This window comes from Sminthopsis crassicaudata, chromosome 2 (genome assembly GCF_048593235.1).
Source record: "Sminthopsis crassicaudata isolate SCR6 chromosome 2, ASM4859323v1, whole genome shotgun sequence".
NCBI lineage: Eukaryota > Metazoa > Chordata > Mammalia > Dasyuromorphia > Dasyuridae > Sminthopsis > Sminthopsis crassicaudata.
The window spans coordinates 468,137,633-468,163,812 of NC_133618.1; the positions used below are offsets into that span (position 1 = coordinate 468,137,633).

General features: G+C 36.1%; 1 protein-coding gene across 10 annotated transcripts in view; it reads right to left on the bottom strand.

Moving 5' to 3' along the window:
* Window positions 1–26,180, bottom strand: part of MAPKAP1 (MAPK associated protein 1) — a 332,422-nt gene that overhangs the window by 44,870 nt on the left and 261,372 nt on the right. For all 10 annotated transcript variants that reach the window (XM_074293097.1, XM_074293095.1, XM_074293096.1 and 7 more), the window contains one exon: window positions 9,241–9,381. In XM_074293097.1, the coding sequence (XP_074149198.1) occupies window positions 9,241–9,381 (141 nt within the window). The remainder of the gene's footprint in view (window positions 1–9,240; window positions 9,382–26,180) is intronic.

A 26,180-nucleotide genomic window follows, 5' to 3' on the forward strand; every position in this document is an offset into this window, starting at 1 on the left:
AAATTTCTAGCCTAGAAGAGATAGGGGAGAGAGAGAGAGAGAGAGAGAGAGAGAGAGAGAGAGAGAGAGAGATAGGGAGAGAGAGAGAGAAAGAGAGGGAAGGAGGGAGGAAGGGAGGGGGAGAGAGAGGGGAGAGAGAGAGAGGGGAGAGAGAGAGAGAGAGAGAGAGAGAGAGAGAGAGAGAGAGAGAGAGAGAGAGAGAGAGAGAGAGAGAGAGAGAGAGTCAGTTCAGTTTTAAAGTTTATTTATTTTTTAAAAAAATCATACCATGTTTCCCCACTGGCTATTTATTTTGCTATTTCAGAAATGTTGAAGTTTAAGTTTCTGGCTGACTTGTAACCAGCAGGATCTCCTAATACTTAAGCTTTAAATTTCTCTGATCTCCATGCTTGATGTCTGGTAGATAATGAATGACTTGTAAATATTCATATGTGGTAGAAACCACTGATTAAAGGAATATTTTGAGATAAATTCTTTTGGAATGGCAAACAGTACAAGATTTTTCGCAGGCTCCTTTTATAATTCTGACATTTTTATGTTTTCATGATTCCTTCTTATTATAAGATCCCTATGATCCATAACATTCTATGACTAAAGGTTGTTTTTGACTTTGCAGACATATATTTCTATTGTTATTCAGAGTATTCCTATAAAAGTCAGGAATTCCCTTTATTCTGTACTGTTAACTGGAAATGGGAGAGTGTTAAACATGAATACCCTGCTAAAGGTGGGTAAGGAAAGTTTATGGTCCTTACCATCCTGGCGAGGGTCAGTTTCCTTCCCTCCCAAAACAAGGTAGGCCATTTGTTTCCTGTAACAGCTCTCCTCCCTTAACCATTTATCTTTAGTGATCTGTCATGACCTTTTCAAGCTCTTACTTGTGACAGCTTCCAGATACAGTGAGTCAAACTTCACTGGAAGCAAAGTATCACACCAACTGTCAAGAATAGAAAACATTGCTCAACATTGTCCTCCATCAACACCAGTATATAAATCCTTGCTAAACAAGATGGCCAAAAATAAAGATCAATAACAAAAAAGGGACTCTCAAGCCCATCTCATTTTCAGATGAATATATATTTTTCAAAGCCTTTAAAAGTTAAATCAAGTGCACATTTAGATCCTAGGTTTGAATCTTGATTTTTGCTTCTTGCCAACTGTGTGGCCATAGGCAAATCCTGTCATCTCTCTGTACTTCACTTTCTAATTATGTAAAGTTATCCCTAAGATCTTTCCAATTCTCAAGTCTATAATATTTATACCATGTTTTATCATTTGCAAAGCACTTTACATACAAGATTTCACTAGATTCTCACAGCCTTGAATAACAGGCAGGACAAATAGTATTACCCAGAGCCAAATGGATTGTGGATGGAGAACTGACCTGAATTCAAATGCAGCCTTAAAACAATTACCAGCTGTGTAACCCTGGGGAAATTACTTAACCACCGTTTGCCTTAATCTACTAGAGAAGGAGATGGGAAACCACGCCTATATCTCTGCCAGAATGGTCTCTGGGGTCACAGTCAGAAATAACTACTAAAAACAAAACTTAAGAGAGGTGAATGATGTGGCCAAATCACACAGCTAGACAGCAGCAGCAGTGGAGTTTCAAAATGGGTCTATTCAGGAGGACCTGAGTTGAAATTTGGCTTCAGACACTTATCATTTACTAGCATTGTGCTCCTAGGCTGTGTGATCCTGTGTGATCCTGTGTGATCACTTAATCCCATTTGCCTTCTGTAGCCCTATCTCCCCTCCCCCCAGCCAAAAAAAAAAAAAAAAAAAATGACTCCAAAGGTCTCTGTGCCTAAGACTCTTTCATCACTCTTTTATAGCTACCTACTTTAATCAGATTTCACAGGAAGAAAATACGACTTTTTGGACTAGAACGACAATTTTGCTGGCATAGGGAACTATCTGCTGATCAGATTGGCACTTGTTCTGCAGAAAATAGCCCAACAAGGCAGTCTGGGACGTGTGTTACACAGCTGGCACATGTCAAAGACAGGACTTGAATTCAGGTCTTCCTGACTTTGAGGCCTCTCAGTAAAAACACAACATTTTAAAACACTGATTAAAAAACAACATATACATTCACTGTCCTAAGCATCATCCCAAAATTCTGCAATGCCCCACTATAAATGATAATAACAATGCCTTAAAATTATTTAAGTGTCTTTGTTAGAACATCAGATGCTTTTCTTATAGTGATCTTGAAATAGTGTCAATATTATGATCCAATCCTCTTACAGATGAAGAAACTATGGATCCAAAAGGACTATCATTTGTCCAAGGTTTCATAATAATTGCTGAAGCCAGGACTTGTATTTAGGGCTTTTTCTCTTATGCCAAGTCAAACTGCAAATCCTGTAAGTCTGAGGCCATTAAATATCATGTCTGAGTATAGTTTTCAAGGTATCTATTTACTGAGAGATATTGTTTACTTGCTCAGGCATCAAAAGCTATAGTTTCATTCATCAAGTTTCTATAACTTGCTAGCTTAGCTGACAATGGCTCCTGTATTGTTTAAATTCTTAGAGAGTTGTTTTAAAAAAAATCCTACAATCTTTTTATTTTCAGCTTTCTGTAAGTCCTTGAAAACCTGAAAAGGCCAAAGAGAGAACACTAAACAAACCTTGAGCTAGAAAGGATTACTCTTAGAATATTCATCCAAAATCATTTAAGCAATCAAAAGTATATCCACTGTTCTGCTACAGCAAAGAATTTTTTTTTGAAACCAGACAATTTCTATTGCTGATCACATGTCTCCAAAATAAATGGGGTGCCAAACTATATGAAAATCCCACGGGAAGGCCTTCTGAAAACAGAGACAATTGTTTATTGCCAAGTTGTGAAATTTGTGCTTCTAAGTTTTAAATGAGACACTGGTATTTCTATACTTTCTTGACAGTAGAAGAGTGGTTGATTTGCAGTTGGCCTTTTATCCCATCGAATTGCTTTTCTGGCAAGTTACAGGGGGATTCACCCTTCAAGACAGAGGGTGGCCTAGATAACCTGCTAAATTTTTCCCCCTCAGATGTAAGAGATCTGTGAATGAAAAAACATTTATTAAGCACCATGTGCCAAGCACTGTGCTAAGAGCTGGGAATACAAAAGCAAGGAAATGCTAAGGGTATATAGCAGTGCAGTGGTGGCAAGACCCAGGGCTCCTTCTGGTGCATTGACAGATCAGATGCCAGTGTCCAGAGGTCTACAGGACACAGTGGCAGAGCAAATGGCAAGACTGAGAGATCCTTCCTCCTATTACAATGATTGTATTTGGCGCTATCCTTCTCATCTAAGCACTGTGAGCAGCCATGCCCACTGCACAGTGATCATGGTCTATGCTACAAGATTTCTTTGAGCTTTGACTTTCAACATTATTATCATTCTATGTCCTCCGAACTCTTCCAGATCTAAAATGCTACACTCAATGGTTTATATGTTAAGGTCCATCACCTTCCCCCCATTCTTTGACCCCATAATTCTATGACTCCAACTCCTGGAATAAACCCCCAAAGTTTCTTCTACTCTTAAGAGTTAACTACTAAAATAATTTTAGAGGACAGCCAGAATCAAGATGAGCCAAGTCTCCCTCATGATGAAACAGAATCTCTGAGACAAGAAATGTACTGCCCTGCATCAGGGTATGTAGGAAAGAGTGACCTGAAATGTAGAAGGCATTTAGCTGGTGCCAGTGACAAGATGCATTTCCATATAATGACAAGTTACCAGGCAAAGTAACATATGAGAAAAAGTCCTCTTGCTTCTGAAAGTATTTTCTTTGGTACAGTGGCCCTTCTAGAATCTGATAACAGCAAGAGTCAGAGAAGCCCAAAGCAATAACTTTTTGAGGGAAGAAATTTGGAATAGCTGGGTATGCACAGTCTGTTGTAGAAACAGAAGATTAACTGAGGAAGCTTCAGATCTGGAATAACTGGGGCCAACTTAATGTTTATGCTACAGAAGACTATCCTTCATGAAGGATAAAAGCTCAGAGCTTCCACCCCTAGAATGCCATTCCAGTTTTTATTCTGAACTCCTAGCCCATCCAGAAGAAATGGGAAGCAGTGAAAAGCATAAAGGAGTCAGAGACACCCATAGGCCATAATCCTAAACAGTTTTTAAGAAATTAAATTTTCGCAGGAGGTAGAATGCTGAATCTGAAGAAGAATATATGAAGAAGCAACACAATATGTCCGGAAAGATATGTGGGAGCCATATTATAATTATAAAGGAGCTTTAAATGTCTGATAGAATAGGGAGCCAATGAAAATTATTCAATTTGTATCCCAACTGTGTGTAGAATCTGAACTGGATACTAAAGGAGCTATATGCTCCCTACCCTCACAGAGATTATTGTCTAGTATGGTGACCAATATAAGACACAAGTGTATGAGAAAGACGAAACCATGTGATACAGAAAGAGAGGAAGGTCAACATGAAGAAAGTTCACAAGGGATGAATCAAGAAATTCTCCTGGAAAAATCATCTGAATTGAGTTTTAAGGAATTAGTAAGAATTTACACCCTTTGGAGATGGGGAATTCTAGTCATAGGAAAGAGCAGAAGCAAAGACAATAGGGTTGAAAAAATAAGGTCATTATGATTAAGTCCAATAGCCCATTTTGGTTGGAGCACAAAGTATTAGGTAGGGAGGAGTGCTAGTCAACCAACATGAATTTACTTAGGATCCAGGCACTATATGAGGTAAAGTAAGAAAGGTAAAGTAGTGCCAAAATGGGGAGGGTCTTAAATGCCAGGTTATGCAGCTTAAACTTTGCTTGAGAAGCCCTAGAAAGTCACTAAAGGAATTTGAGTGGAAAAGTAAAATGACTAGATCAATACATAAGGAAAATAGACCTGGCAAGACATTAAATACAGATGCTAGGGGGAAAACTGGAGAGGAAAGATATGAAAAGAGGATACTATTTTAGATATACAGTTATGAAGGGTTCAATAAGAGTAGTAGCACTAGGAATAGAGGGAAAAGAATTGATGTATGAGCTGTTACACAAGCAGAATCCAATAGCTTGTTAAAAGATTGTTTTAATGTTTGAATGAGACAGTAGCCTATCTCTAACCTGACTGCTCTTGATACCCTTTGCAGTTCCGAAAGTTTTTCTTTGGATTTTAAAATAGCATTTGTAAACAACATGCAGTGAATGGTCTGAAGATACAATGAATACAGGACCAAGAATAAAGTCTAAATCATCTTTACTGCTGCTACCTTTGAAAACATGATTTAGGTATCAGAAGTTCAGCATGATGGGGTTTAAAGTGTATCAGACCTGGTGCTGAAAAACCTGGGTCTGAATCTTGGCTTTCCCATTTAAAAGCTGTGTGACATTGGGCAAGCCCTTCCTTTATTCCAGGCTTTATTTTCTTGATCTGCAAAGTGAGGGATTTGGAGTAGATGACCTTTAAGTTCCCTTTTTGCTGGGAAATCTTTCTAAATACTACTAAATAGTTTTAATGGCCTTCAGAAGTGGGTGGATTCCAGCTGTGACATCTTTTGTGTTAATAACTCAGAGAGGTTCTGGCAAACCCTGAAGACAGGATACTCTCAGCACCTCATACAGACACTCACCACTTAGAAGATGACGCCACAGGTGTCGAAAGTGAAATATCTTGTTCTGACTGACACAGGACAGACGGAGAGAGGAGACCATTCATTCATCAGTGTCAGGAGAGATTTGAAGAACCTGCCTAGTCAGTTGAAATAAACTAAATTATTTACTGTTCTCAGAATCCAGCGTACTTCATTTCATTGCTCATAAAGTGCGTACTATTTTGCTGGGCTCTGCTTTATGCAAGATTGCATTTCAACGAAACGAAAATTTTGGACCAGAGTGAGCACTTATATTTTTTAAGTCTGAATAAAGGGGTTCCCCTCTAAGAAGAGACATAATATCTTTTATAACCCTTATAAAGTAAGGAAACAGTTTCCCAAATATGTAGGGAACCACAATACAGATCAATATATTTCACCTGAATTTCACAAGTTTCTGGTTATCTTCTTGCAGCCATTCTTCTTTCCTCAATTCCACCATGACTACCCTAACACATGTCATAATTATTACCCACCTGGACTAAAATATTCTTTTAACAGGTCTTTCAACTGGCTCTCCCAACCAATCCATTTTTCAAACACTGCCAGACTGAATCTGTCTTATCCAAAGATCTGTCACATAATTTCTTGGCTTTAAATCCTTCAGTGAGTTTCTAGTGCTACCAAGTAAAGGTCAAACTCCTTAGACTGGTGTTCAAGGATCTCCATATCACCTCACCTTTCAAGCCTTTCAAACTTAATTCCATTTAGTCTGCACAGGTGTCAGCCAAACTGTCCCACCCTCCATCTAACACATATACCCTCCAACTCCACGGTCACTTGGTGCTGCTGCCCTTGGCTGGAGTACATTCCTGACCCGATGAAATCTCATCCATCTCTGAAAATGCAGCTTCCATGCTGCTTGTGCCCTTGGCCCTCCTAGTACAGTTTGTTTTGCACCTCTATCATCTAATACTGTGCATTATAATTCTCTGTGTACATGTCATGTCTTTTTATCAGACTAAGAATCCCATGAGAGTGGGGATGATGTCTAATCTAAATTTAGTATTCCCCTAAGCATCAAATAGAAAGCTCTGGATACAGCAAATCCTTAAGAAATGTTTGTCAAATTGAACTGAAATTGAATTGGACTTCCTTAGTTCTGATGAGGCTTCATTATGACTCTGGAGACTACTCTTGAATTTCATCAAGAAGCAAATAATCTGAAAACACTTCCTTAATTCAGAAAGCCCCTTAGAAACACAAGCTCCTCCCCAACCCAATTATTAATTAACTAGGAGTATCAATTAGATTTGTGCATGAAAATTGAATATGACTACTATGAAAGAGAGTCCTTCTTCCCTGCTGTTATAACTAGAGTTAGGAATTAAAGTAGACTTCTATAAGCCCAGTGTTGGAAGGGATCTTAGAGGTCAGCAGCTCCACATGAGCTTGAGCCGAATATTCCCAATAAGTACTTATTCAGTCTCTGCTTCAATACCTCCAGCAAAAAGGAGCCTATACTACTTTGAGCCAGCTCTTGACTATTTAGAAGTTTTCCTTATGACTAACTTGAATCTGCTTTATTGTAACTGTCTCCATTGCTCTTAGCTTTGCTTAATTTCTTCCTGTCTCCATTGCTCTTAGCTTTGCTTAATTTCTTCCTGTGTCTATGGTTGCCAGGCTACACCCAGAGTGGATGAATAATCCTCTAGCATGTAAGGCAGACATAATGTCCCAATAATACCAAGGGAGACAAATCACAGCTGCTGCAAATTCTTTCTGGATAGCTGGGCAGAACTAGAGGTTGGGCAAAGGCAGCTGGGCAAAAGACTGGGGAAAGATGCAAGATTTGTCATTCCTGGAAACAAGATGGCCAACTCTGTAGTACTGAGTCTAAACCATTTAGTTACTGGTTGGAACTTTTGTTCCCTCCCCATGGCAATGGGGGGGGGGTGATATTCCTGGTTCTCTTTTCATTCATTATGTATCCTCTATGTACTTATATTTTCTATAAACTCATCTTTTCACTGTAATTAGAGAAGAAGGGATCAATGGCAAGAGCATTTGGCCTTATTGGCCACTATTACTAAGGTCAAAAAGCAAGAGGACAAGGAGATAAGAGCTTTTGTCTTGTTCTCATGCCTTCCTCTGGCCAACACATGCTCTGTTTAGGGATGCTGGCATGACATAGTTGGAGATTTCCCACTTGTCAGCCAAAAGAATAGTGGGAAGAGGAAGTCTGGGCACTGGAACCAGGCAAGGAAAAATGGTCACACAGATTCTACATGAAACTCTTCAAAGGAGAGAACCTTTATTACTTGAATAATTTATTTTACTTTGGAATAATTCTTTAAGATAGGAAATATTTCCTTATACCAGGCCCCAGTCTTTTGGTAACTTCCACCTAATACCCTAGTCCTACTCTGTGGGGACAAGCAAAATAAACCTAACCCCTTAGACAATCACTGAATGTAAAGCTGGAAGAAAACTCATTTGATAGAATATGAAAGGGACTTTAAATATAGTGTGTCAGATCTGCAAAGACTGTCAGAACAATTTCAAAGAGGAAGATACTTAATAATAGTCTGAGTACATGAAGAGTCAAAGACAGAGGTAAAAGTGACTAACCCAAGGTCACACAGTGACCAGGAACCAGAACTGGAGTTCACATATCTTGACTTTATCACCAAATTTTCAGCTCAAGACATTTTAGGTTCAAGTCAAACAGAAATGTATCTCTTTATCAAAAATTACAAAGGAAGGATGCTATTCACAAGACCAAATGCTGTTCATAAGACCAAATCTTGATATTTGAGTTAGTTCTAAATCTTTGATACAGATTTAAACATTAACTCTAGGAGTCAACAAAAACATGGAGGTCAATATTAAAGGTGGAAATAGCAACGTGTTTTATTAGAAACTGAGAATGTGAATAAGTACCTTAGAGTATGGAACATTAGAACACAGAACATCAGAACTGGAAGGGACTTTGGGTATTTAGACTGCTGCAACAAATTGTGCTCAAAAGGGAAGGAACCTCAGAACATAGAACATAGACTTTTAGGATTAGAACCATCATCCCCTTCTCCATATAACATTTTAGAGTTGGAAGGTTCCTCAAAACAGAATGCTTAAAATGGAATGATGAAAGACATCTCAGATTACTGAATATTAAAATCAGGGGACAGTTGAGTGATCATCTAAGTAAGCCTCCTTCTCCCTACCCCCACCACCGATTTTACAAATGAGATAATTGAATTCAGAGAGGAGAGATGACTAGTCTAAGGACACATATATTCATAGAAAACAGATGACTAAAAAGTTGTTCCAAAGGCAGCTTGTGGGAGAAATTAAGTTCTTTAGTCAATTATGTAGAACAAAAATTATGGAATCTTATATATAAATGAATCCATTTGAAAAGAAAGCCTCAAGTCCCTTCTAGTTCCAATCTGCTTCTTAATAAGCAGGAAGACAAGCTGGAGCAATGAACATTCATCATTCCCTCAGGTGGGAAAAATTACATATTTTAAATTTCATTGTTTAGACAATTTCTCAGCAAATAAATTACTTCTAGTCATTTGGGCCACATAAAAATTGCGCACGGTTTCACGTCACATTTGTATGCTGTGGAATTTAAGAAAGCTGAGGATTTACAAAGTGAAACTGGCCTTGTATCTGCCTTACCTAGCTGCACATCTGTCGTGAATCTGAGTCGGTGAATCATGCTGACTTTGAAAGATTTGTAATGGTGACTGGACAGCATGTCTTGGACTGTGGCTATGTCAGTCTGAGGATCCTCCTCTGAAATTCCTTCTCCCCTGGAACCTGTGAGAAGTAAACAGTATGGTCAAATATGTGAAGATACAGACAGATTAAACAATAGCACATGGTTAAGACCATTTGGGAACTGGACTATTTACGTTGGAAACTGAGTAGAAAGGTGACTTAATGTCACATTGTGATCTAAAAAGCAACAAAAAGGTATGTGACAGAGGTCAGCAGTCTACATAATGTTCCCAATGAGGACAAGTTGCAGGAAGGACAGGTAAAAGTAGGTAGGGGTATAACAGAGCAAGAATGAGGGTGAATGTGCTATCTTGGTAATTATAAAAGGTATTTTAAAAATCCCAAAAGTACAAATACAAAGCTATTAAAAAACAACAACAACAACAACAATAGAGTAAGGTCTTTAGTAACCCAGCCAAATCCTTGGAGAAATATTTGGAGGAAAAGTATGAATAAAAACTGTAAAGAATGAGAAGGCATAGGTGGGTTATTATCTGCATTGGACAAGAAGGAACATGCACACCAATGAGGTAGTCCATGGTAATACTGAAGAATAGAAACCTAAGGACTTCATCTTTATCCAACTAAAATATCTTAGTTAAGCATTCAAAGCCCTCTACAGTTTGGCAATGGCTTTCTTTTCCAGGCTTATCTCACATTACTACTTCCTCCTTCTCCTTTCTGGACTCTTTTCTAGCAAAAGTGTATTACTCACCCCTTACTCTAAGAATAACCAACAATTCCATAATGTTTTATTTAAAGTTTGCTAAATGCTTTATGCATGGGCTTTCATTTGATCCTCCATAACAATGTCATGAGGTGGTTACTACAAGTTTTATTATCCCTATTTTATAGATGAAAAAACAAATTTAGAAAGGAAAAGTGACTTTTCCATGGTCAGCAAACTAAGTGCTAGAGGAAAGATTTGAACATGAATTTTCTTCACCGAGTTTAGTGTTTTTTTGTTTTTTGTTTTTTTACAATTGGAGCCAGTTCTTCCATTTCTTTCCCTACATGTTGACAGTCTGACATTTGATCTCAAAGAATTTATTTCTTACCTTTTTTTTTTTAAAACCCTTTACAACCTTGCTTCCATTGTCACCATTCAACTGAAAATGCTTTCACCAAAGCGGTTAATGATTTCTTAACTCCAGAATCTGTTGGCATTTTCTCAGTCCTCATCCTGCTGACTTCTCTACAAAATACTGTTAAATACCTTCTGAATACTCTCTTCTTTGATATTTTTATGATACTACCATCTCTTGTTTCTCTTAAGACTTATTTTGCTAATCATCCATGACCCTCCCTCTGAGGCTGTCCTCAAGGCTTTGTCTTAAGTTCTCTTGACTCCTCTCTCTAAATTCACTCTTGGTGATCTCATCAGCTTTCATGGGTTCACCTGACACGGACTGTTGGCTCCTTATTTGTCTCCTTGAAGTGGTTCCTCATTCTAACATTCCTAAAACACAGATTTGACCTTATTACTTTCCTTATTCAATATGGTCCTGTGGCTCTTCAATGACTAGAATAAAATATGATTTTATCTTTATCTCATCTTTTTAATGTCTATTTTAAAGCTTTATAACATACACAGTTATTGGAACAATACTATATGGGTATAATTTATAATTCACACAAACATAGACAAACATACATACATACATACATATATATATATATATATATATTTATTTTAACTGACCAAAAAAATTTGGAGATCACTGGATTGACTATTCTCTATTAAGTTCCTTTTTCTGTCTTAATTTCTGATGAATAAATAAAAGAATGGAAAAAAAAAAGCTCCTATTAAGCAATGTATTGTACTATATAATGGTTCTACAAATAAAGAACTGAAATAACCCCTGCTCTTCTGAAGCCCTAACTCCAATAGATAGTGCAGCTATAGGCACATGGTAAGTTTGGTGGTCTTTCAGATGTAGCAATAGCAAGTTAGAAATTAAGGCCTGGTGGCTCTTCATGGAACAATAACAGAACAGATGGCAATGACCTTGATCTTAAGATCCCTTCCAGTTCCAATATTCAGCATTCTAAAATTGTCAGTCTGTTCTAATATTTTCTGTTTCAGCATTTTATTTTCTAAATATTATGTTCTATCATTCTTTGTTATTGCCTACAGTTTTTAATAATTTTTCATTTCCCCAATTCTATGATTTAACTGAAACATAACTGATGAAATGCCGGTTAATTTCTATTTTAGGACATTTTAAATGTGGAAATTTTGGCAAAAATATGAAAATCTTTAAATGTTTTAAAATTATTTAAATCTGGGGTTGTTTTTTTTTTTTTTTTTTTGAGGAAATGCAATTACCTACAATAAACTTTATTCTGATCTCTGAGCTGCAAAACTTAAATTACTTACTAATTGTTATTTCTTAAATATTGCAGGTATTAGACATAGAAAGAAGTAAAATCTCATTAAGCTAATATGCCAGTTACTGGGGGAAACAACAAAGGAAAAACAACTCCACACTCAAGATTTTAAATTTTATGATGTTGGATTAAAACCAATTTAAAAATTACTATAACGTGACATATAATTTTTTACTGAGCAATTTCAGTGCCAGCTGCTAATAAAGCATCTTCGCTGTAAATGATAATTCAGATGCTTTTAGATAAAGTGGTGCATAAATATGGGGGGAAATTGATTTAGTTTCTTGTAGGAGATACTGAAGTATGACACATTTTGTTTAATACACCAGCTAATGTAGTCCTAAAAGCTGAAACAACTGCCAGTTTCAGTCCTAAATTTGCTGGGGGAGATTAATGAAAACTTTATATTTTGCTGAAATGTTAATAATGGGCAGATGAAACGATGGGATTTTAGTAGAGGTCTTAAAGATATGGAGCACCCAGCAAAAGGCTTGTCAATTTCTATATATTAATTTGGTTTAAGACTTATGTAGTTGGAGCTGGCTCAACACACTAATGCTTCCTACATTGACCTTCTACTCTTTGCTGGTGTAAATTCATAAGCCATTTGAGGATTTAAGCTTAAAGTAATACTTCAGTGAGTTTTTTTAGCCCTGTCCTGAGCAGGCAAAGGGATTGTTTGCTTTTATGATAAGGGCAACAAGACCTAAGGGAAGAAGAATCCCAAGACTGATATTAAATACATACTAGAATTAAAAAATAAATAGTGGGAATGATGTGTACTCTTGAGATTTCAGGAATATTTCTCAAAACAGGCAAATCTGCTGGGCAGTTCCATGTGACAATCTATAAATGAGATCCATTTTCTTATCATTTGTTTTATTTCTATCCAATTTTTAAAATCCATTTCAAATGTTGCCTCTATCAACATTTTTTTGTAACTCTATGTTGATAATGACCTCATCCTACCCCCTAGGTGAAACACAACATCCTTGAACCTTCTCTGATGGATGTAATACTGGTGAATATGGCTATTTGTGTATATGTCACATCTTTTTATTAGACAGAAATCTTCTAAAAAGTAGGGAGAAAAATCTTATTCAAACTTTTTATCTCTTCTGAGCACTTGGAACAATATTCTGAACACAATAGGTGCTTACAAATATATGATGAGGCTTTTGAGTTCATGAGCTTTCTCATCTTGAAAAAGTCTGTGATAAATCTCTGACATGCTTTTATTCAAGATTTCCTTTGGAAACATAAGAATTGGGTTCATGTATAGGACTGAAGCTGCAGGCAGACAGAGAGGCAGGCAGACAGGAAAAGTAGAAGAGGAGGAAGGGGAGAGAGGGAAGAAGAGGCAAAAAAGGGAGAGAGGGAGAAAGAAAGGGAAAGAGGGGGGAAAAGTGGGAGAAAGGAGAGAGAAAAAAGAGAGAGAGACAGAGACAGAGAATGAGAATATTCTTCTCCTCTCAGGTCTCATGGTAAGGGCCAAGAACAAGAAAACATATAGGACATTTATTAATCCAACAAAAAACACAAAATATTTTCATTCAAACCCCCAAAGAATCAAAACAATTGCCTTTCCTTCTTTGGTGTCTCTATTCTTCTCAGATGCCTTCCAGAATTTTACTAACTTATTGTACTACTCTGAACACTTTCAAGAATTGCTGTAGCAATGTTTCTGCCTCTGGTGAGTCTTCTTCCTTATATAAATATTCTTCCAACCTAAGACTAGAGACTCTTTTCAAGGGGAAACAAATTGGGATTTCTAGACAATCAAACAATTTTCTTCTCTTGCAGATCTTCCCTTCGCTTTTCCCATGTAACTCACAGCATCAGAACAGGAATAAGTTCAAATCGCTTGTTCATAGTGTGCCTATCTACTCTTTTAAAGTCTGGCAATGGCTCATTCTCTCCTTTTGCAACTTTTTGTAGCCATACCAGTTCTTCCTTTAAGGACCTTTCTCTGAGGATGGCTGCATCTGTGTGTAGCCCCTCTCTTCTCTTTCTGCTCTCTTTTTCCCTTCTTTCCAGTTTAGTCAAGTATGAAGTTCATTAGCCATGAATTAGAAATGAGTTGATGCCAGAAGAAAGGGCTATTTCCATGGGGCAACAAAGGAAGAGAAGATGGTTCACACATTTTCAAATATTTCACTAGAAAGAAGGACTTACCAAGCTCCTCCTCCTAAGAAGAAATGATCACTTGTATTAAGAAGTTGTAAAGTCTAATGTTGTTATCAATAATTAAATGAAAAAATATCTAGAATGTGTTTCCTTTTCTTATAATCAGTCACTTTTTAAAGGTCAAGACAGATAATAACAATACCTTCAGGTATGTATATATTTTGTCAAAGCCTACAGTTATGTTAATATTCTGTGCTATGGCTTAGCATCTTGTATATTTCACTATATCAAACCCTTTTTATTATAACATTTTAGGGATGCACTGTTGTACACATTTTTGGTGAGTTTAAGAATATTTTAAATATTTCAGTCTAAATAGATTAGAACTAAGGGGTCTGAAGTATCCCCTAATCAAGCCCTAGAAGTAATGAATATGTGCTATAACGGAAAAAGAAGCAGACTTAGAATTCTGATGAGGGATATAGTGGATAGAATATTCATTCAGAGTCCAAGAATCAGACAAACCCAGACTGAGAATTGGAAGGGAACTTGGAAGTCATTGAGGTCATCACCCTTTATTCACATATGAAGAAACAGCCTCAAAGGGGTGATTTGGTCAGGGATACTCATCTAATCAATTAATGTTTGAGCCAAGGTTTGAACTCAGATCTTCCAAACATAAAAGTCTGGTGCTCTCTCTTATACTGCTAGTTGCTGTGGACAACAGGTTTCAAAATCTGTCTCCAACACTAACTAGTTGTGTGACCATAAATCTATTAAGCTATAAGAATATTCATTAGGTTAATGATTTCTATCTACTCAACTCAGAGAGTTACTGAGGAGCTCAATCCAGATAATAAATGTCAAAAATAAAATCTCTCTATCTGTCTCATATACATAGTTATGGTCAACTAATTAGTTTTTCTAGCATAATTATAATTACTAGCTCACATAATACTGTTTATTATGTATATATTTATAATATAATATTCTGTCCTATAGTTATCTGTGGTCTGTATCTTCTTAGAGTATAAGCTCCTTTAGGGCAGGGTCTTTGTCATATCTTAAAGTTCATTAGTGGAATGAACTTAGTCACACCACAGAAGAGGAAGAAGCTGGCTACTTTGGAGGGCTTTTCACTGGGGCTTTGGTCAGGCTTTCAGTTCTGAGTCATCTAAATATAACTTGAAGCAGGTCTCTTTCCTTCCCTTCCCTTCTCTGAGCTTTAGTCCTACATCTGTAAAATAATGAGGTTGGACTAAATGATTTCTAGGTCTCTTTTAAATCACAGGATACTAGAATTTGAACTTTGTATGCTTCCCAGCATAGAATACTCTGCACACCCAGTTGCTTGATAAACACTGAGTTGTTTATAAAGAATGGCAACACAATGAGAAAAGTTGGAGGAAGAAGAAAATTAAGATGTAAAAGATTTCATAGCTAGAAGTAAATGACAATAATAACATGAATAGCAGCAGTCTTAATGGTGCTGCTGTTTTATGCTTTATACTTCTAAGCATCACATTTGTGAAGAAATGAGTATGCATGGACTACCATCCTCATTTTCAAGACAAAGATCCTGAGGGGGGATGAGTTCTTCTGAAGTCACACAACTGGTAAGAAGCAGAACTAGGACTAAAATCTAATTCTTTTGGCTCTAAGATGAACTTTCTTTATACCTCCTGTGCTACAGACTTGCTACAGGTGAAGAGACTTGTTATTTATTTCCCATTAGCAATTATCTTTAATAAAATGGATTGTGCTTTTAGAAGGTGTGCTCCACTTCATAAGATGGGGCTCTGGAAAGAATCACATAATCCACTGCCTTCATTTTAGAGTTGTGTGTCAGAGAGGTTAAATGACTTAAGCAACACAATCTGGATTTGAATCCAAGTACTTTGAATTCCAAACTTAGTGTTTCTTCCATTAAGCCAAAACTGAATTCAATCTCTATTTCTTAATTGCTCCCATTTCTACGAGCCTTCATGATTTACACATGCTTTCCTCATAACAACCCTTTGAGTTTTGTTGTGGAAGATGATTACTCCTATTTTAAAAAATAAGCTAGATTACAGAGAGGGGAGTGATTTGACCAAATAATTTAACTGAGCCAGGATTTTGGCTGGGACTTCTGGAGCCCCAGTCTGCGCCAGATACCACAATGAGACTGTGGAAAATGTAGCCATTGAGAAAAATCTTACTGGTCTCACTCCTTTGATTTTTCTACATCCATCATAGTTTTTTCAAAGGCCTTTCAAGTCCCGAAAGCCTCATAAGCCCAAAGCTTCCCTTCTATTCACCACTTTCCCCTGTTCATTGTTCAATTTTGCCAGTCTCTTAAAAACAATCAATAGGGGATAGACTGTAATACACACACACAACTCTATCACTCAGTGACAGTAATCTCACCACAGCCATCAGGATCACACACCCTTCTCCAGAACCTGCCATGTTACCATCAGAATAGGAATGCTTCCTGTCAGTGTTTAATTGATTAAACTACTGGAGCTGAAGCTGGCTACGCTGGAGGGCTTTCCACTGGGATTCTTTAGACCCTCTATAAATCAGGGTAATCTTATTTTATGGGGCTATCAGACGGAAATGAATGGAAATTTGGAGAACTGCAGCACATGGGTGAAAGCTAGAAAATTTTCCACACATTGACAACTTCTCTTTCTGGAGGACATTAAGATTTTTATAAAACCCCTTTCTTATAACACTATAAGGTAGGTAAGGTTAAGTAAGCATTATTATCCCATTTTATAGATATGGAAACTGAAACTCCTTACCTAGAATCAACTAGATAATAAGTGTAAGAAATGATTTGAATCCAGATCTCCTGATTCTAAAAAGTCCAGCGTTCCTTACACTACACTGCAATGCCTCCTGCTAAAGGACAGAAGGTTCAAATATTGGAATGTTAGTCATGAGGGACTGGATTTAAGTCTGATTTCAGAAGGCAGATCTAGGACCAATGAATAGAAGTTACCAGAAGGTAGATTTAAGAAAAATGTCTACCAGTCATGGGTTGTTATACTTGATCACATTTATCTGTTACAAGGGAAAGCTCCTATTTGGTATGGGGTAAATGAGAATAAACAAAACAAAAATACACAGAAGAAAATAGATTTTTTAAAAAGTTAGACAAGCTGGGCACCTTGGTTACTATTTTGCTAAATTTAACATATACTTTTAAAAAACCGTTCAAGATTTCATATATAAGCCTCTCTTTTTTCCCTTTGAATACCAGAATGTTTCTTGATTAATAATAAAATAAGAATAATTAGTAAATTGTTATGACTTTTATTATTAATTAATTTAAAAAGGAAAAACTCCCTAAAAATTAGAGTTGTTAAAAAATGGGCTGAACTACCTTGGGTAGTAATACATTTCCTACTATGAGGGATATTCAGAAGAGGCTGCCCTTCAAGATGTGAATCTTGTTAAGATACAGGTTAGATTCAAGTCAATAAGTATTATTAAGCCCCTACTATATGCACCAGCACTGTGCTAGGTGCTAGCAATACAAAGACAAAAATTAGAGAATCACTGCCCTCAGGGAGCTTATGTCTGCTGGGTACTTAAACACAAGATATACACAGATAGGAAGTAATGAGGGCCTAAACAAAGGTGGTAACAGGGTGAGTAGAGAGAAGGAGAGGAATATGAGATGTTGTAAAGGAAGACTAGATGACCATGTAGATCTACTCTGACTTTGAGGTTCTATTATTTTATTAAATTCTAAGGCTAAAGTGAAAGGTTTAAAATGCCAAAAAATTTATTTTAACTTCTTTAATTGTTCAAAAGATATGAAACTTTGACATTAACCGAACAAGTACATTTCCTTTCATTCCATTCTCTCTACTCACAGGGTACCATTGTAGATCTCATCACCATCAACATGTCACTTCCTTTTTCAATTCAGATGTCAACTCCTTGGTATAGACTTTCCCCAAGCCTCAGTCTGGACGAATGTTATTGCTTCTGAAATGATGTCCCAGGTTCACATCTCTCCCTATTTCAATACATCCTCTACACAGTTAATTTTTCTAAAGCATTTTCTATTTACTCTGGTGTGAAATATAAACTGTTTACTTTTTAAAAGTTGTTCACCAATCAACAAGATAATTTTAGAGAAGCCTGGAGAGATTTACATGAACTGATGCTAAATGAAAATGAACAGAATCAGGAGATCATTGTACATGGCAACAACAATATTATACAATAATCAATTCTGATGGACGTGACTCTTTCCAACAATGAGATGATTGAAATCAATTTCAATGATCTTGTGATGAAGAGAGCCATCTGCACCCAGAGAAAGGACTGTGGGAACTGAGTGTGGATCACAAAATAGCATTCTCATTCTTTTTGTTGTTGTTCGCTTGCATTTTCTTTTCATTTTGTTTCCTTTTTGATCTGATTTTTCTAGAGTAACAAGATAATTGTATAAATATGTTTACATATATTGGATTTAACATATATTTAAGATATATAACAGATATTGGATTGCTTGCCATCTAGGGGAAGGAGGGGAAAATTGGAACACAAGGCTATGCAACGGTTAACATTGAAAAATTATCCATGCAAATGTTTTGAAAATAAAAAGCTTTTTTTAAAAAAGTCTTTTACAAGCTGACTCCAACCAAAATTTTCATTTGTGTTAGATATTATATTCTCCTTCCTGCAATCCTCAGTCTGGACAGATTGGTCTGTTTTCTGTCCCTCCCTCACATATGACACTTCAGCTCTAATCTCCATGCTTTTGCACTTACTAGCTGTTCTCTTTGCCTGGAATGACCTCTTTCCTCTCCTCCACTTCTTAGAATGCCTTCTTTTCTTCAAAGCTCAACTCAAGTGTCCCTGATATATGAAGCTCTTCCTGATCTGTTCAGCCACAAGTACCATTCCCACAAAATATATCTGGTATTTCTTTTGTAAAAAATTTATAGTCATACATAATAGAATGCAAATTCCTCACAGATAATGACTTTTTAAAAAATATTTGATTCTGTATTGCCAGCAGCAAGCATGATACTATGCATAGAGCAGGCACATAATACCAGCTTCTGACTGAATAATTAAGAAATGGTGGCCACATTTAGCCAGAAGACTGCCTGAACTGAGCTAAAGCCCTGTGAAAAGAGCACTGGATTTACAATCAAAGGCCCTTGCTTCAAACTTTTGCTCTATTAAGCATGGAACTTCTATGACCATGAGGGAGAATATTATCCTGCTCTGGGCTTGAGTTTCTTCAACCATAAAAAGGAGCCGAACAAGCTGAATCCTTGGGTCCCTTCTAGTGTTAAATCTTATGATCCCTTTCCTTTTATCAACCTTTCCTTCTCAAAAATACTTGGTGAAACTGGGAAATTGCTTTGGCACAATGTTGACCTGGCATCTGAAGTTTGTTCAGTTCTAGTTTACACACAAACATACCTAATACATACCCAAATTATTAGCTAGTGGTAGATGATAAGAAATCACATATAAGCAGCTAATCTCTATGCCCTCACTCAAACCAAAGGCACGGGCAGTGGTACTGCAAACATGTTTCCTTACTGCTTTAATGTACTAGTGTACTGCTTAATGAAAGTTCTTAATTGTAATTCAATTAATTACATACACAGAGTCCCCAATTACATTTTCCAATAAGACATTGGCTGTGATACAGGTTTAAATGCACTTAACCAATTTTAATATATTAAGACCAATTTCCCTTGAATACTAATTACTACCTAATGATAAAATGAGAAAGGGGAACTTTCCAGGAAGGGATAGAGAAAAATGAAACTAATTAGCCTTAAGCATTTTGGAACTTCTCACTCTAGACAGCACAGAACAGGCTCTTGTTGAGAAAGGAGGTGAGAGTAAAGCTCAGTATTCATTTGGTAAACATTTATTAAATGCCTCAAGTTGAAGATATAAAGACAGACAGGACATAGACTCTGCTCCAGGGTGTTTGTAATCTAATGAAAGGAAATATGTAAATAAAAATAACTATGGCCCAAGAAGAGCAAGGTGAGTGAAAGAGAGGACTAAAGTTCATGCTTTTAAATAGAAGTTTAAGAAAGAAAAAAATGTCTTTCATGTCAGAAGTAGGCGAGATTTAGAGAAAAGGTAGAATCTAAGTTGGGCAGGAAGGCTCCAGAGAGACCTGGTCATTTGCATCAGATATGGCCAGTTTCAATGATCTTGTGATTTATCAATATCTATGGGGACTTCTGCAAATCTGAGCAAGATGAAGAAAGGTGAAGGGGAGAAAATAGGGGTCATGAATGGGAGGTAGCATAGCACAAAGAATGTTGGATTTAGTAGTATTTGCCAGCTTCACTGGCAGAACCTTTGAAAAGCAAAAGTCATTTCCACACCAAGAAATTGTTAATGGCAGACACACACACTTTCATATTAATAATAAAATTAATTATTAATAAAAGTCAGAACTCACATTTCCAGTTTGCTTTTTTACAACTGCCCTCCTCTCAATTACTGGTACAATAATAAGGTAAATGGTGTCAACATCAGTTGCAAGGAGGGAAAGTGACCTCAAGGTATCTAAATGCCTAGCCCACTGTTAAGGGTCATTGTTTATGGGAGAAACAGATACATGCAAGATACATGTAGTTCTCTTCCCTGGCAAAAGAGAAGATTATGTGTACAGACATCTCTTTCCTCTCTTGAAATAAAAATAATATGGTGGGGAAAATGGAATAACTGTAATACAGGGAGTACAGGTATAATAAATATCTCATCTCAGGAATGAGGAAACTATAGCCTGAAACATGGAAATACCTCAAGGATAGTAAACTATGGAGTCAGGAGACTGCGTTTTGAATATGGCTCAACCACTTAAGTTGGAGATTCAGAGCAAAGCAAATTACAGTTAAGGGGTCTGGGACCCCTTAACTGTAAAAATGGGGGAGGGATCTAGAATTCACTTCCAATTTTGATATTTTAAGTTATATTTTTTTAAAGTCCTTTCCAGCTTTATTCAATGTTTTTATATGTTATGCTGATAAGCCTTATCTGGCTCTACATTCTACATTCTAACATTGATAAAATTTGTAACAGTTAAGAGATTTCAGAAATCATCTGGTCAAAATTCATTTTTAAAATGAGAAAATTGAGTTCTTGAGAAAATTAATTTCCATAGGCACAGGTGCTTTGCAGGAGGAGCATTCACACCTGTGATATCTAGGATCTTTTGAAATATTTTAGTATGAATATGGCAATATGCTGATAGGATAGGGATAGAGATCAGATCTAATGTTTCATTGGTATTACAAACTCCAAGTGGAGGAAACTTTATCTACTTATATAGGTTGGCATCCTCTAAGAAATTTATTATGTTTGTTGCTTATTTGAACCAAGGTCTTCCTGGCTTTGAGGACCATGCTGCCATCAACTTAAAAAGCACAACTAGACCTCCTATTTTGATAGGGCTTTAGGATTTACAAACTGCTTTCCTACCAATAACAACTCACATTTCTACAATGCTTGAAAATTTGCATGGCATCTGTCTTATTATAATCCTGTGAGGTGGTACATTACTATTATCTTCACTTAACAGATGAGGAAATAGAGGCTCAAAGCACTGAAATTATTGCTCTATAGCCATAAAGTCAGGGTAGGTAGTTTTCCCTTCTGTAAAATGAAGAAGCTGGCCTAGATGGTCTCTAAGGTCTTTTGTGCACTAAATCCTATGATCTTATAAGTGGCAGGGCCTGAAATCATTTACTTTTTCACAGACTTACAATTCTATTCATAAACAAATCTTATATATCATATCGTTTCCTTCTGTCTAAAATAATCCTATTGAGGAGCCACAAAATGACATTTAAAGCTAAAAGGAGCTTTTATATTTAAAGTGCTACAGTTCATGTTGAAAGAGGCTAATAATCTTTGAGTAGGGCAGAGCTTCCCCAGTCCTAACTAACCCCTAGGGTGAAGTCTCCTTTGTTGGTATTAAGTATCTAAAAAAAGGAGAAATCCACTCATTATGAGTCAGGATCATAAAGAGTATCTGGAAAATTAGCAGAAACTGTTGGAAAAAAATAAGCATTCCTTTCTTTTTCCAATAGCTGCCTTTTCCTCTTTCCCTTGTCTATTTAACAATAAAATTAAACAAAGATATATGAACAAGTGACATTCTCTATAAAAATTTTGCATTCTTTCTCAGTTTTGAACCATCAATCTTAAACCTTCTGAATCTTCGAGGAGTACTTCATCAGACAAGTTATATTTAAAGACTTAAGAAGCTTTGTGATGATCTGGGGTCAGACACTACAACTCTTAGTCTTTACCTAGAAAGTGAGGTTATTGTCACATTAATATAGTGTGTTCATAAAGCTCTTGGGAGACATAGAAAAATTATCTCCATTTTATATAAGAAAAGAAAGTGAATGATAAAAGATCTGGAGTTGGAGGGGCTTTTGAGAATATCTATACCAATTCTCTCTTTTTAGAATTAAGCAAACAACCCTACAGAAGTAAAAAAATAAAAAACAAAAAACTGTGACACTAGAAAACTAATAAGTGACAGTTGAATCTGAAACCAGATCTTTTTATTCCAGATTGGTGTCTATTACATAGCAGTCTAGGGCCCCAAAGTTTTCAAGGGATGCGATTTGGATTTCAATCCCTGTTTTCTGACTTAAAATTTAATACTCTTATTGCTAACATTCCTTCTTGATCTAAAGTCTTGTAAATCTGTGAAAAAACAAATCCATACAAATAAACACACATTTTTATACCTATCCACAAACTACAGTTTCAAATTCATCTGGACTATTTCAGTCTTGGTTTGTTTTTTATCAGCCACATTTATATATGGGTTCATCAAAAATAGGTACTATTTACCATCCTTTTGGGGGAATTTTCCTTGTTTTGAATATTCAAATATTCAGCTTGAACTTGATATTTCACTAAGTCATTAAGCCAATGAAAGAACCTAATTTTCTCTCCCAGATAGATCACTGAAAGGAAAATTACCATTTTTAAGTTTTTCTACCTCTAAAATAGTGAGTTCAATTCAACTTAAAAAAAAATTATTACGTTCAAAATCCCTTTGGTTTTCTAAGGCCTTTGTCTAAAGGCCTGTGATGATGTTCAAATCATTCTAAGCTTTAGAATCATAGAATTAAGAACTGCAATGGACCTACACTTATATTAAAGCAAAAAAGACAGACCTTAAAGCAGGATATTAGATCTGGAAAAGGCCTGAGAACATATACTATTATATAATATTTCAGAATTGGAGGAAATACTAAAGATTTTTTCATCCAACTCTCTTATTTAAAATTATTTAATACACAAACTGAGATCTGGAGAGGCTAAGTGACTTCCCCAAGGACATGTTCCAGCCAGTGACAGGATTACTTCAGACTATAAAGTGACTGTGTTCTTAGGAAAAGCAAAGTGAAATAACCACTGTACTGTAGCTTTCTTATTATTTCTAAGCAGCTTCTATTTAGAAAAGATAATAACTAGATCACCTTTTGGGAGTAATTTCCTTGGAGGATCTCTTAACCTAAGAGATGAATTTCTGGGAACTTTGTTGTAGTCACAGAAATAATTCAATTCAATAAATATTTTAACTGCCTACCATGCATTGTCTTATGCCTGGTCTAGAAGAAATAAAGCTGAGAGGGCAATTTCTATTCTCTAGGACCATAAGGCCTTTATAACAAATAGTAGAGATAGGATCATACAGAAATAAGTATGATATAAAGTAGCATGTGATAGCAAGATACAAAGCCAAGCAAAGAGCTGTGGCTTAGATTCAGCTAAAACAGGACATCTTTTATAATATTGAGCTTGTAATTTTCTAACCCAGAATACCATATAACATTTATACTCAGTATCTGTTACTATACAATACACATTCATTATTTACTTACAAGTCAGATATAGTGCTAAGCTTGGGAGATACTTAAAAGAAAAAGACAATTCTTGATCTCAAGGAGCTTACAATTTCTAATGGGGAAAGACCATAAACACATGAAAAGTAGATGGCACAGGAATTGGGAGAGGACTGATTGGTTATTGTCCTTTGTTCTCAAAAAGGATCAAAAAGAAATAGTTTATCCAAGGTGTGGCCACTGTGCATGCTTACACAGCTTCTAGGAGCCCAGGGTGAGAGTTAGGTGGATAGGGTGGAAAGCAACCCTGTAATGGGCTCAGCATGGGGCTAATCTTCCCTGAACACACCTTCAGCCCTGGGGGTGGGGGAGAGGGAAGAGTATCCAGTAGAGTGGAATCCAATGAGTGCACATGGCGGAATGAGATGGGTATCAGATAGTAATTGCAGCAGGCTGGAAGTTTTGGTCAAATTGAATAAGTGCCTGGGACTTATAAGAAGATAATTAATTACAGAAGTCTTCAGAAAATATTTCTCTTTTCTAGAAGACAACATAAAAATTCACCTGATTAGAAGTAAGGATTAGAACCAAGAGGAAACTCCTCTTTGGACTTCAAATGCTCTTTTAATTGATATTTTCAAGTTTTATACTGGTCATATTCTAGCAGACAAATGTCGGAAGTATATATTAGCAGAAAGGAATTCAAGTTGGAAAGCTCAAGGTTGTTAGCTTTTTTCTCCTTTAACAGGCCAAAACCTAGACAAAAATCCTAAATCTCAGTTCCTAGGCAGAGCTATTTATAATTTTTAAACTCTATTTGCAAATGACACTATGTTATGATCCTTAAAAAATTATCATGACAATTACACAACCCTTGAGCCACCTAAACCATAATATTTTGTGAAACTCACATCATCATTTACCATTCTGTAATTGGTGATTCTTGGAAGAAAAAATTCTCTGAGAGACCTTTCTGAGGCTCTGGAGGTGATTTCAAATTGTCTGGTCTTCCTAAGTAGAAAATTTTGAGTTTAGATCTAGAGATGCTGTGGTTCAAGGACCAACCTAAGTCTTGCAGAAATTCGCTGGTAAAGGTTTGGTCATCAGGATATGTTTTTTTTTTTTTTTTTTTTTTTTTCTCTCTATTAAGGGTTGTAACATGTATCTGTATCTCTGAAATAATGGATGTTTTGAAGTAGTGAAGAATAACAAAAACAGAATAAAATATAAAAGTTTTAACCAACACTTCTTAAAAAATTTTGATGTAACAGGAATGAAGAGAGCTCTGGATCAGAAGTCAGAGGACAAGTATTTCAATTTTAACTCCACTATTTACTATCTACTTGACCTTAGGCAAGGCTTTGATGACCTTTGCTTTTATTCTGGGTTTCAGTTTCTTCATCTATAAAATTAGAGGTTGGGATCAGATGATCTTTTATGATCCAGTAAGAACAGATTTAATTTTTTTTAACTTTCTGCTACCCTAGCATACAGATCACAAATGATCCATATTGAATGTAGTACAGTTGGAAGAGACCTTAATATACAGGACAGTATGTTAAAGGTAGAAAACGATTAGAACATACAATATTGGAACTGGAAAAGACTTTGAGGTGCACAACATTGAATAACACAGCTTTATGAGACAATAAAGATCCTCTAGGACAGTGAGTCTTAATTTGGGATTCAAAGACTTCCATGTGGATAGAGTTCAGAGGTCCATGAAGCTGGATGGAGAAAACAAAATTTAAATCAAATCAAACTACATCTTTATTTTTTTGTAATCTTTAACTGATTACCATTTTCTGTAAATATCAGAATAATATTCTGAGAAGGGGACTTTTTTACCAGATGCAGAAAGGGTTTCTGACACACAAAAGGTCAAGTACCCTGATCTAAACTAGTCCCCTCAGTTTCTTGAGGTTCAAATAGAAGATGTAAGTGGCTTGTTCAAGAGCATACTTCTGAGCAATCTAGAACATTTCACCTTACACTTTTTTTCTATGTATCTTATGAAGTAAGAACTAGAATCAATAGGTGTAAGTTAAGACACAGATTTCAGCTCAATATAAAAGCCTTTTTAATATAACTGAATTGTTCAACAATAGAACAGGCTTTATTTTAGCAGTAGTAGGAGAGCAGAACAATGAGCACTCTATTATTGAAAGTGTTCAAGGGGAGGCCAGACAAGCTCCTATTAGAAGATGCATATTTTTTCTCTCTGTCTTTCTATATTTTTCTCTTTTCCTCCCCTAAGGCTAAGATTCTATTTTTCAAAGTTTGATTTAGAGGCTTATTAGTAAGAGAACAAAAGAAATCATTTAAGATTTTTAAAAAATTTCCTTAAAAATAATCACTAGGCTAAAAACAGTTCCCCTCTCTCCTATTTTAGAAATCATACATGGTTAATACTTCAAAAAAGTTTCAAAAATGTTCGGTGCGTTGTAAAGTGATATTGAC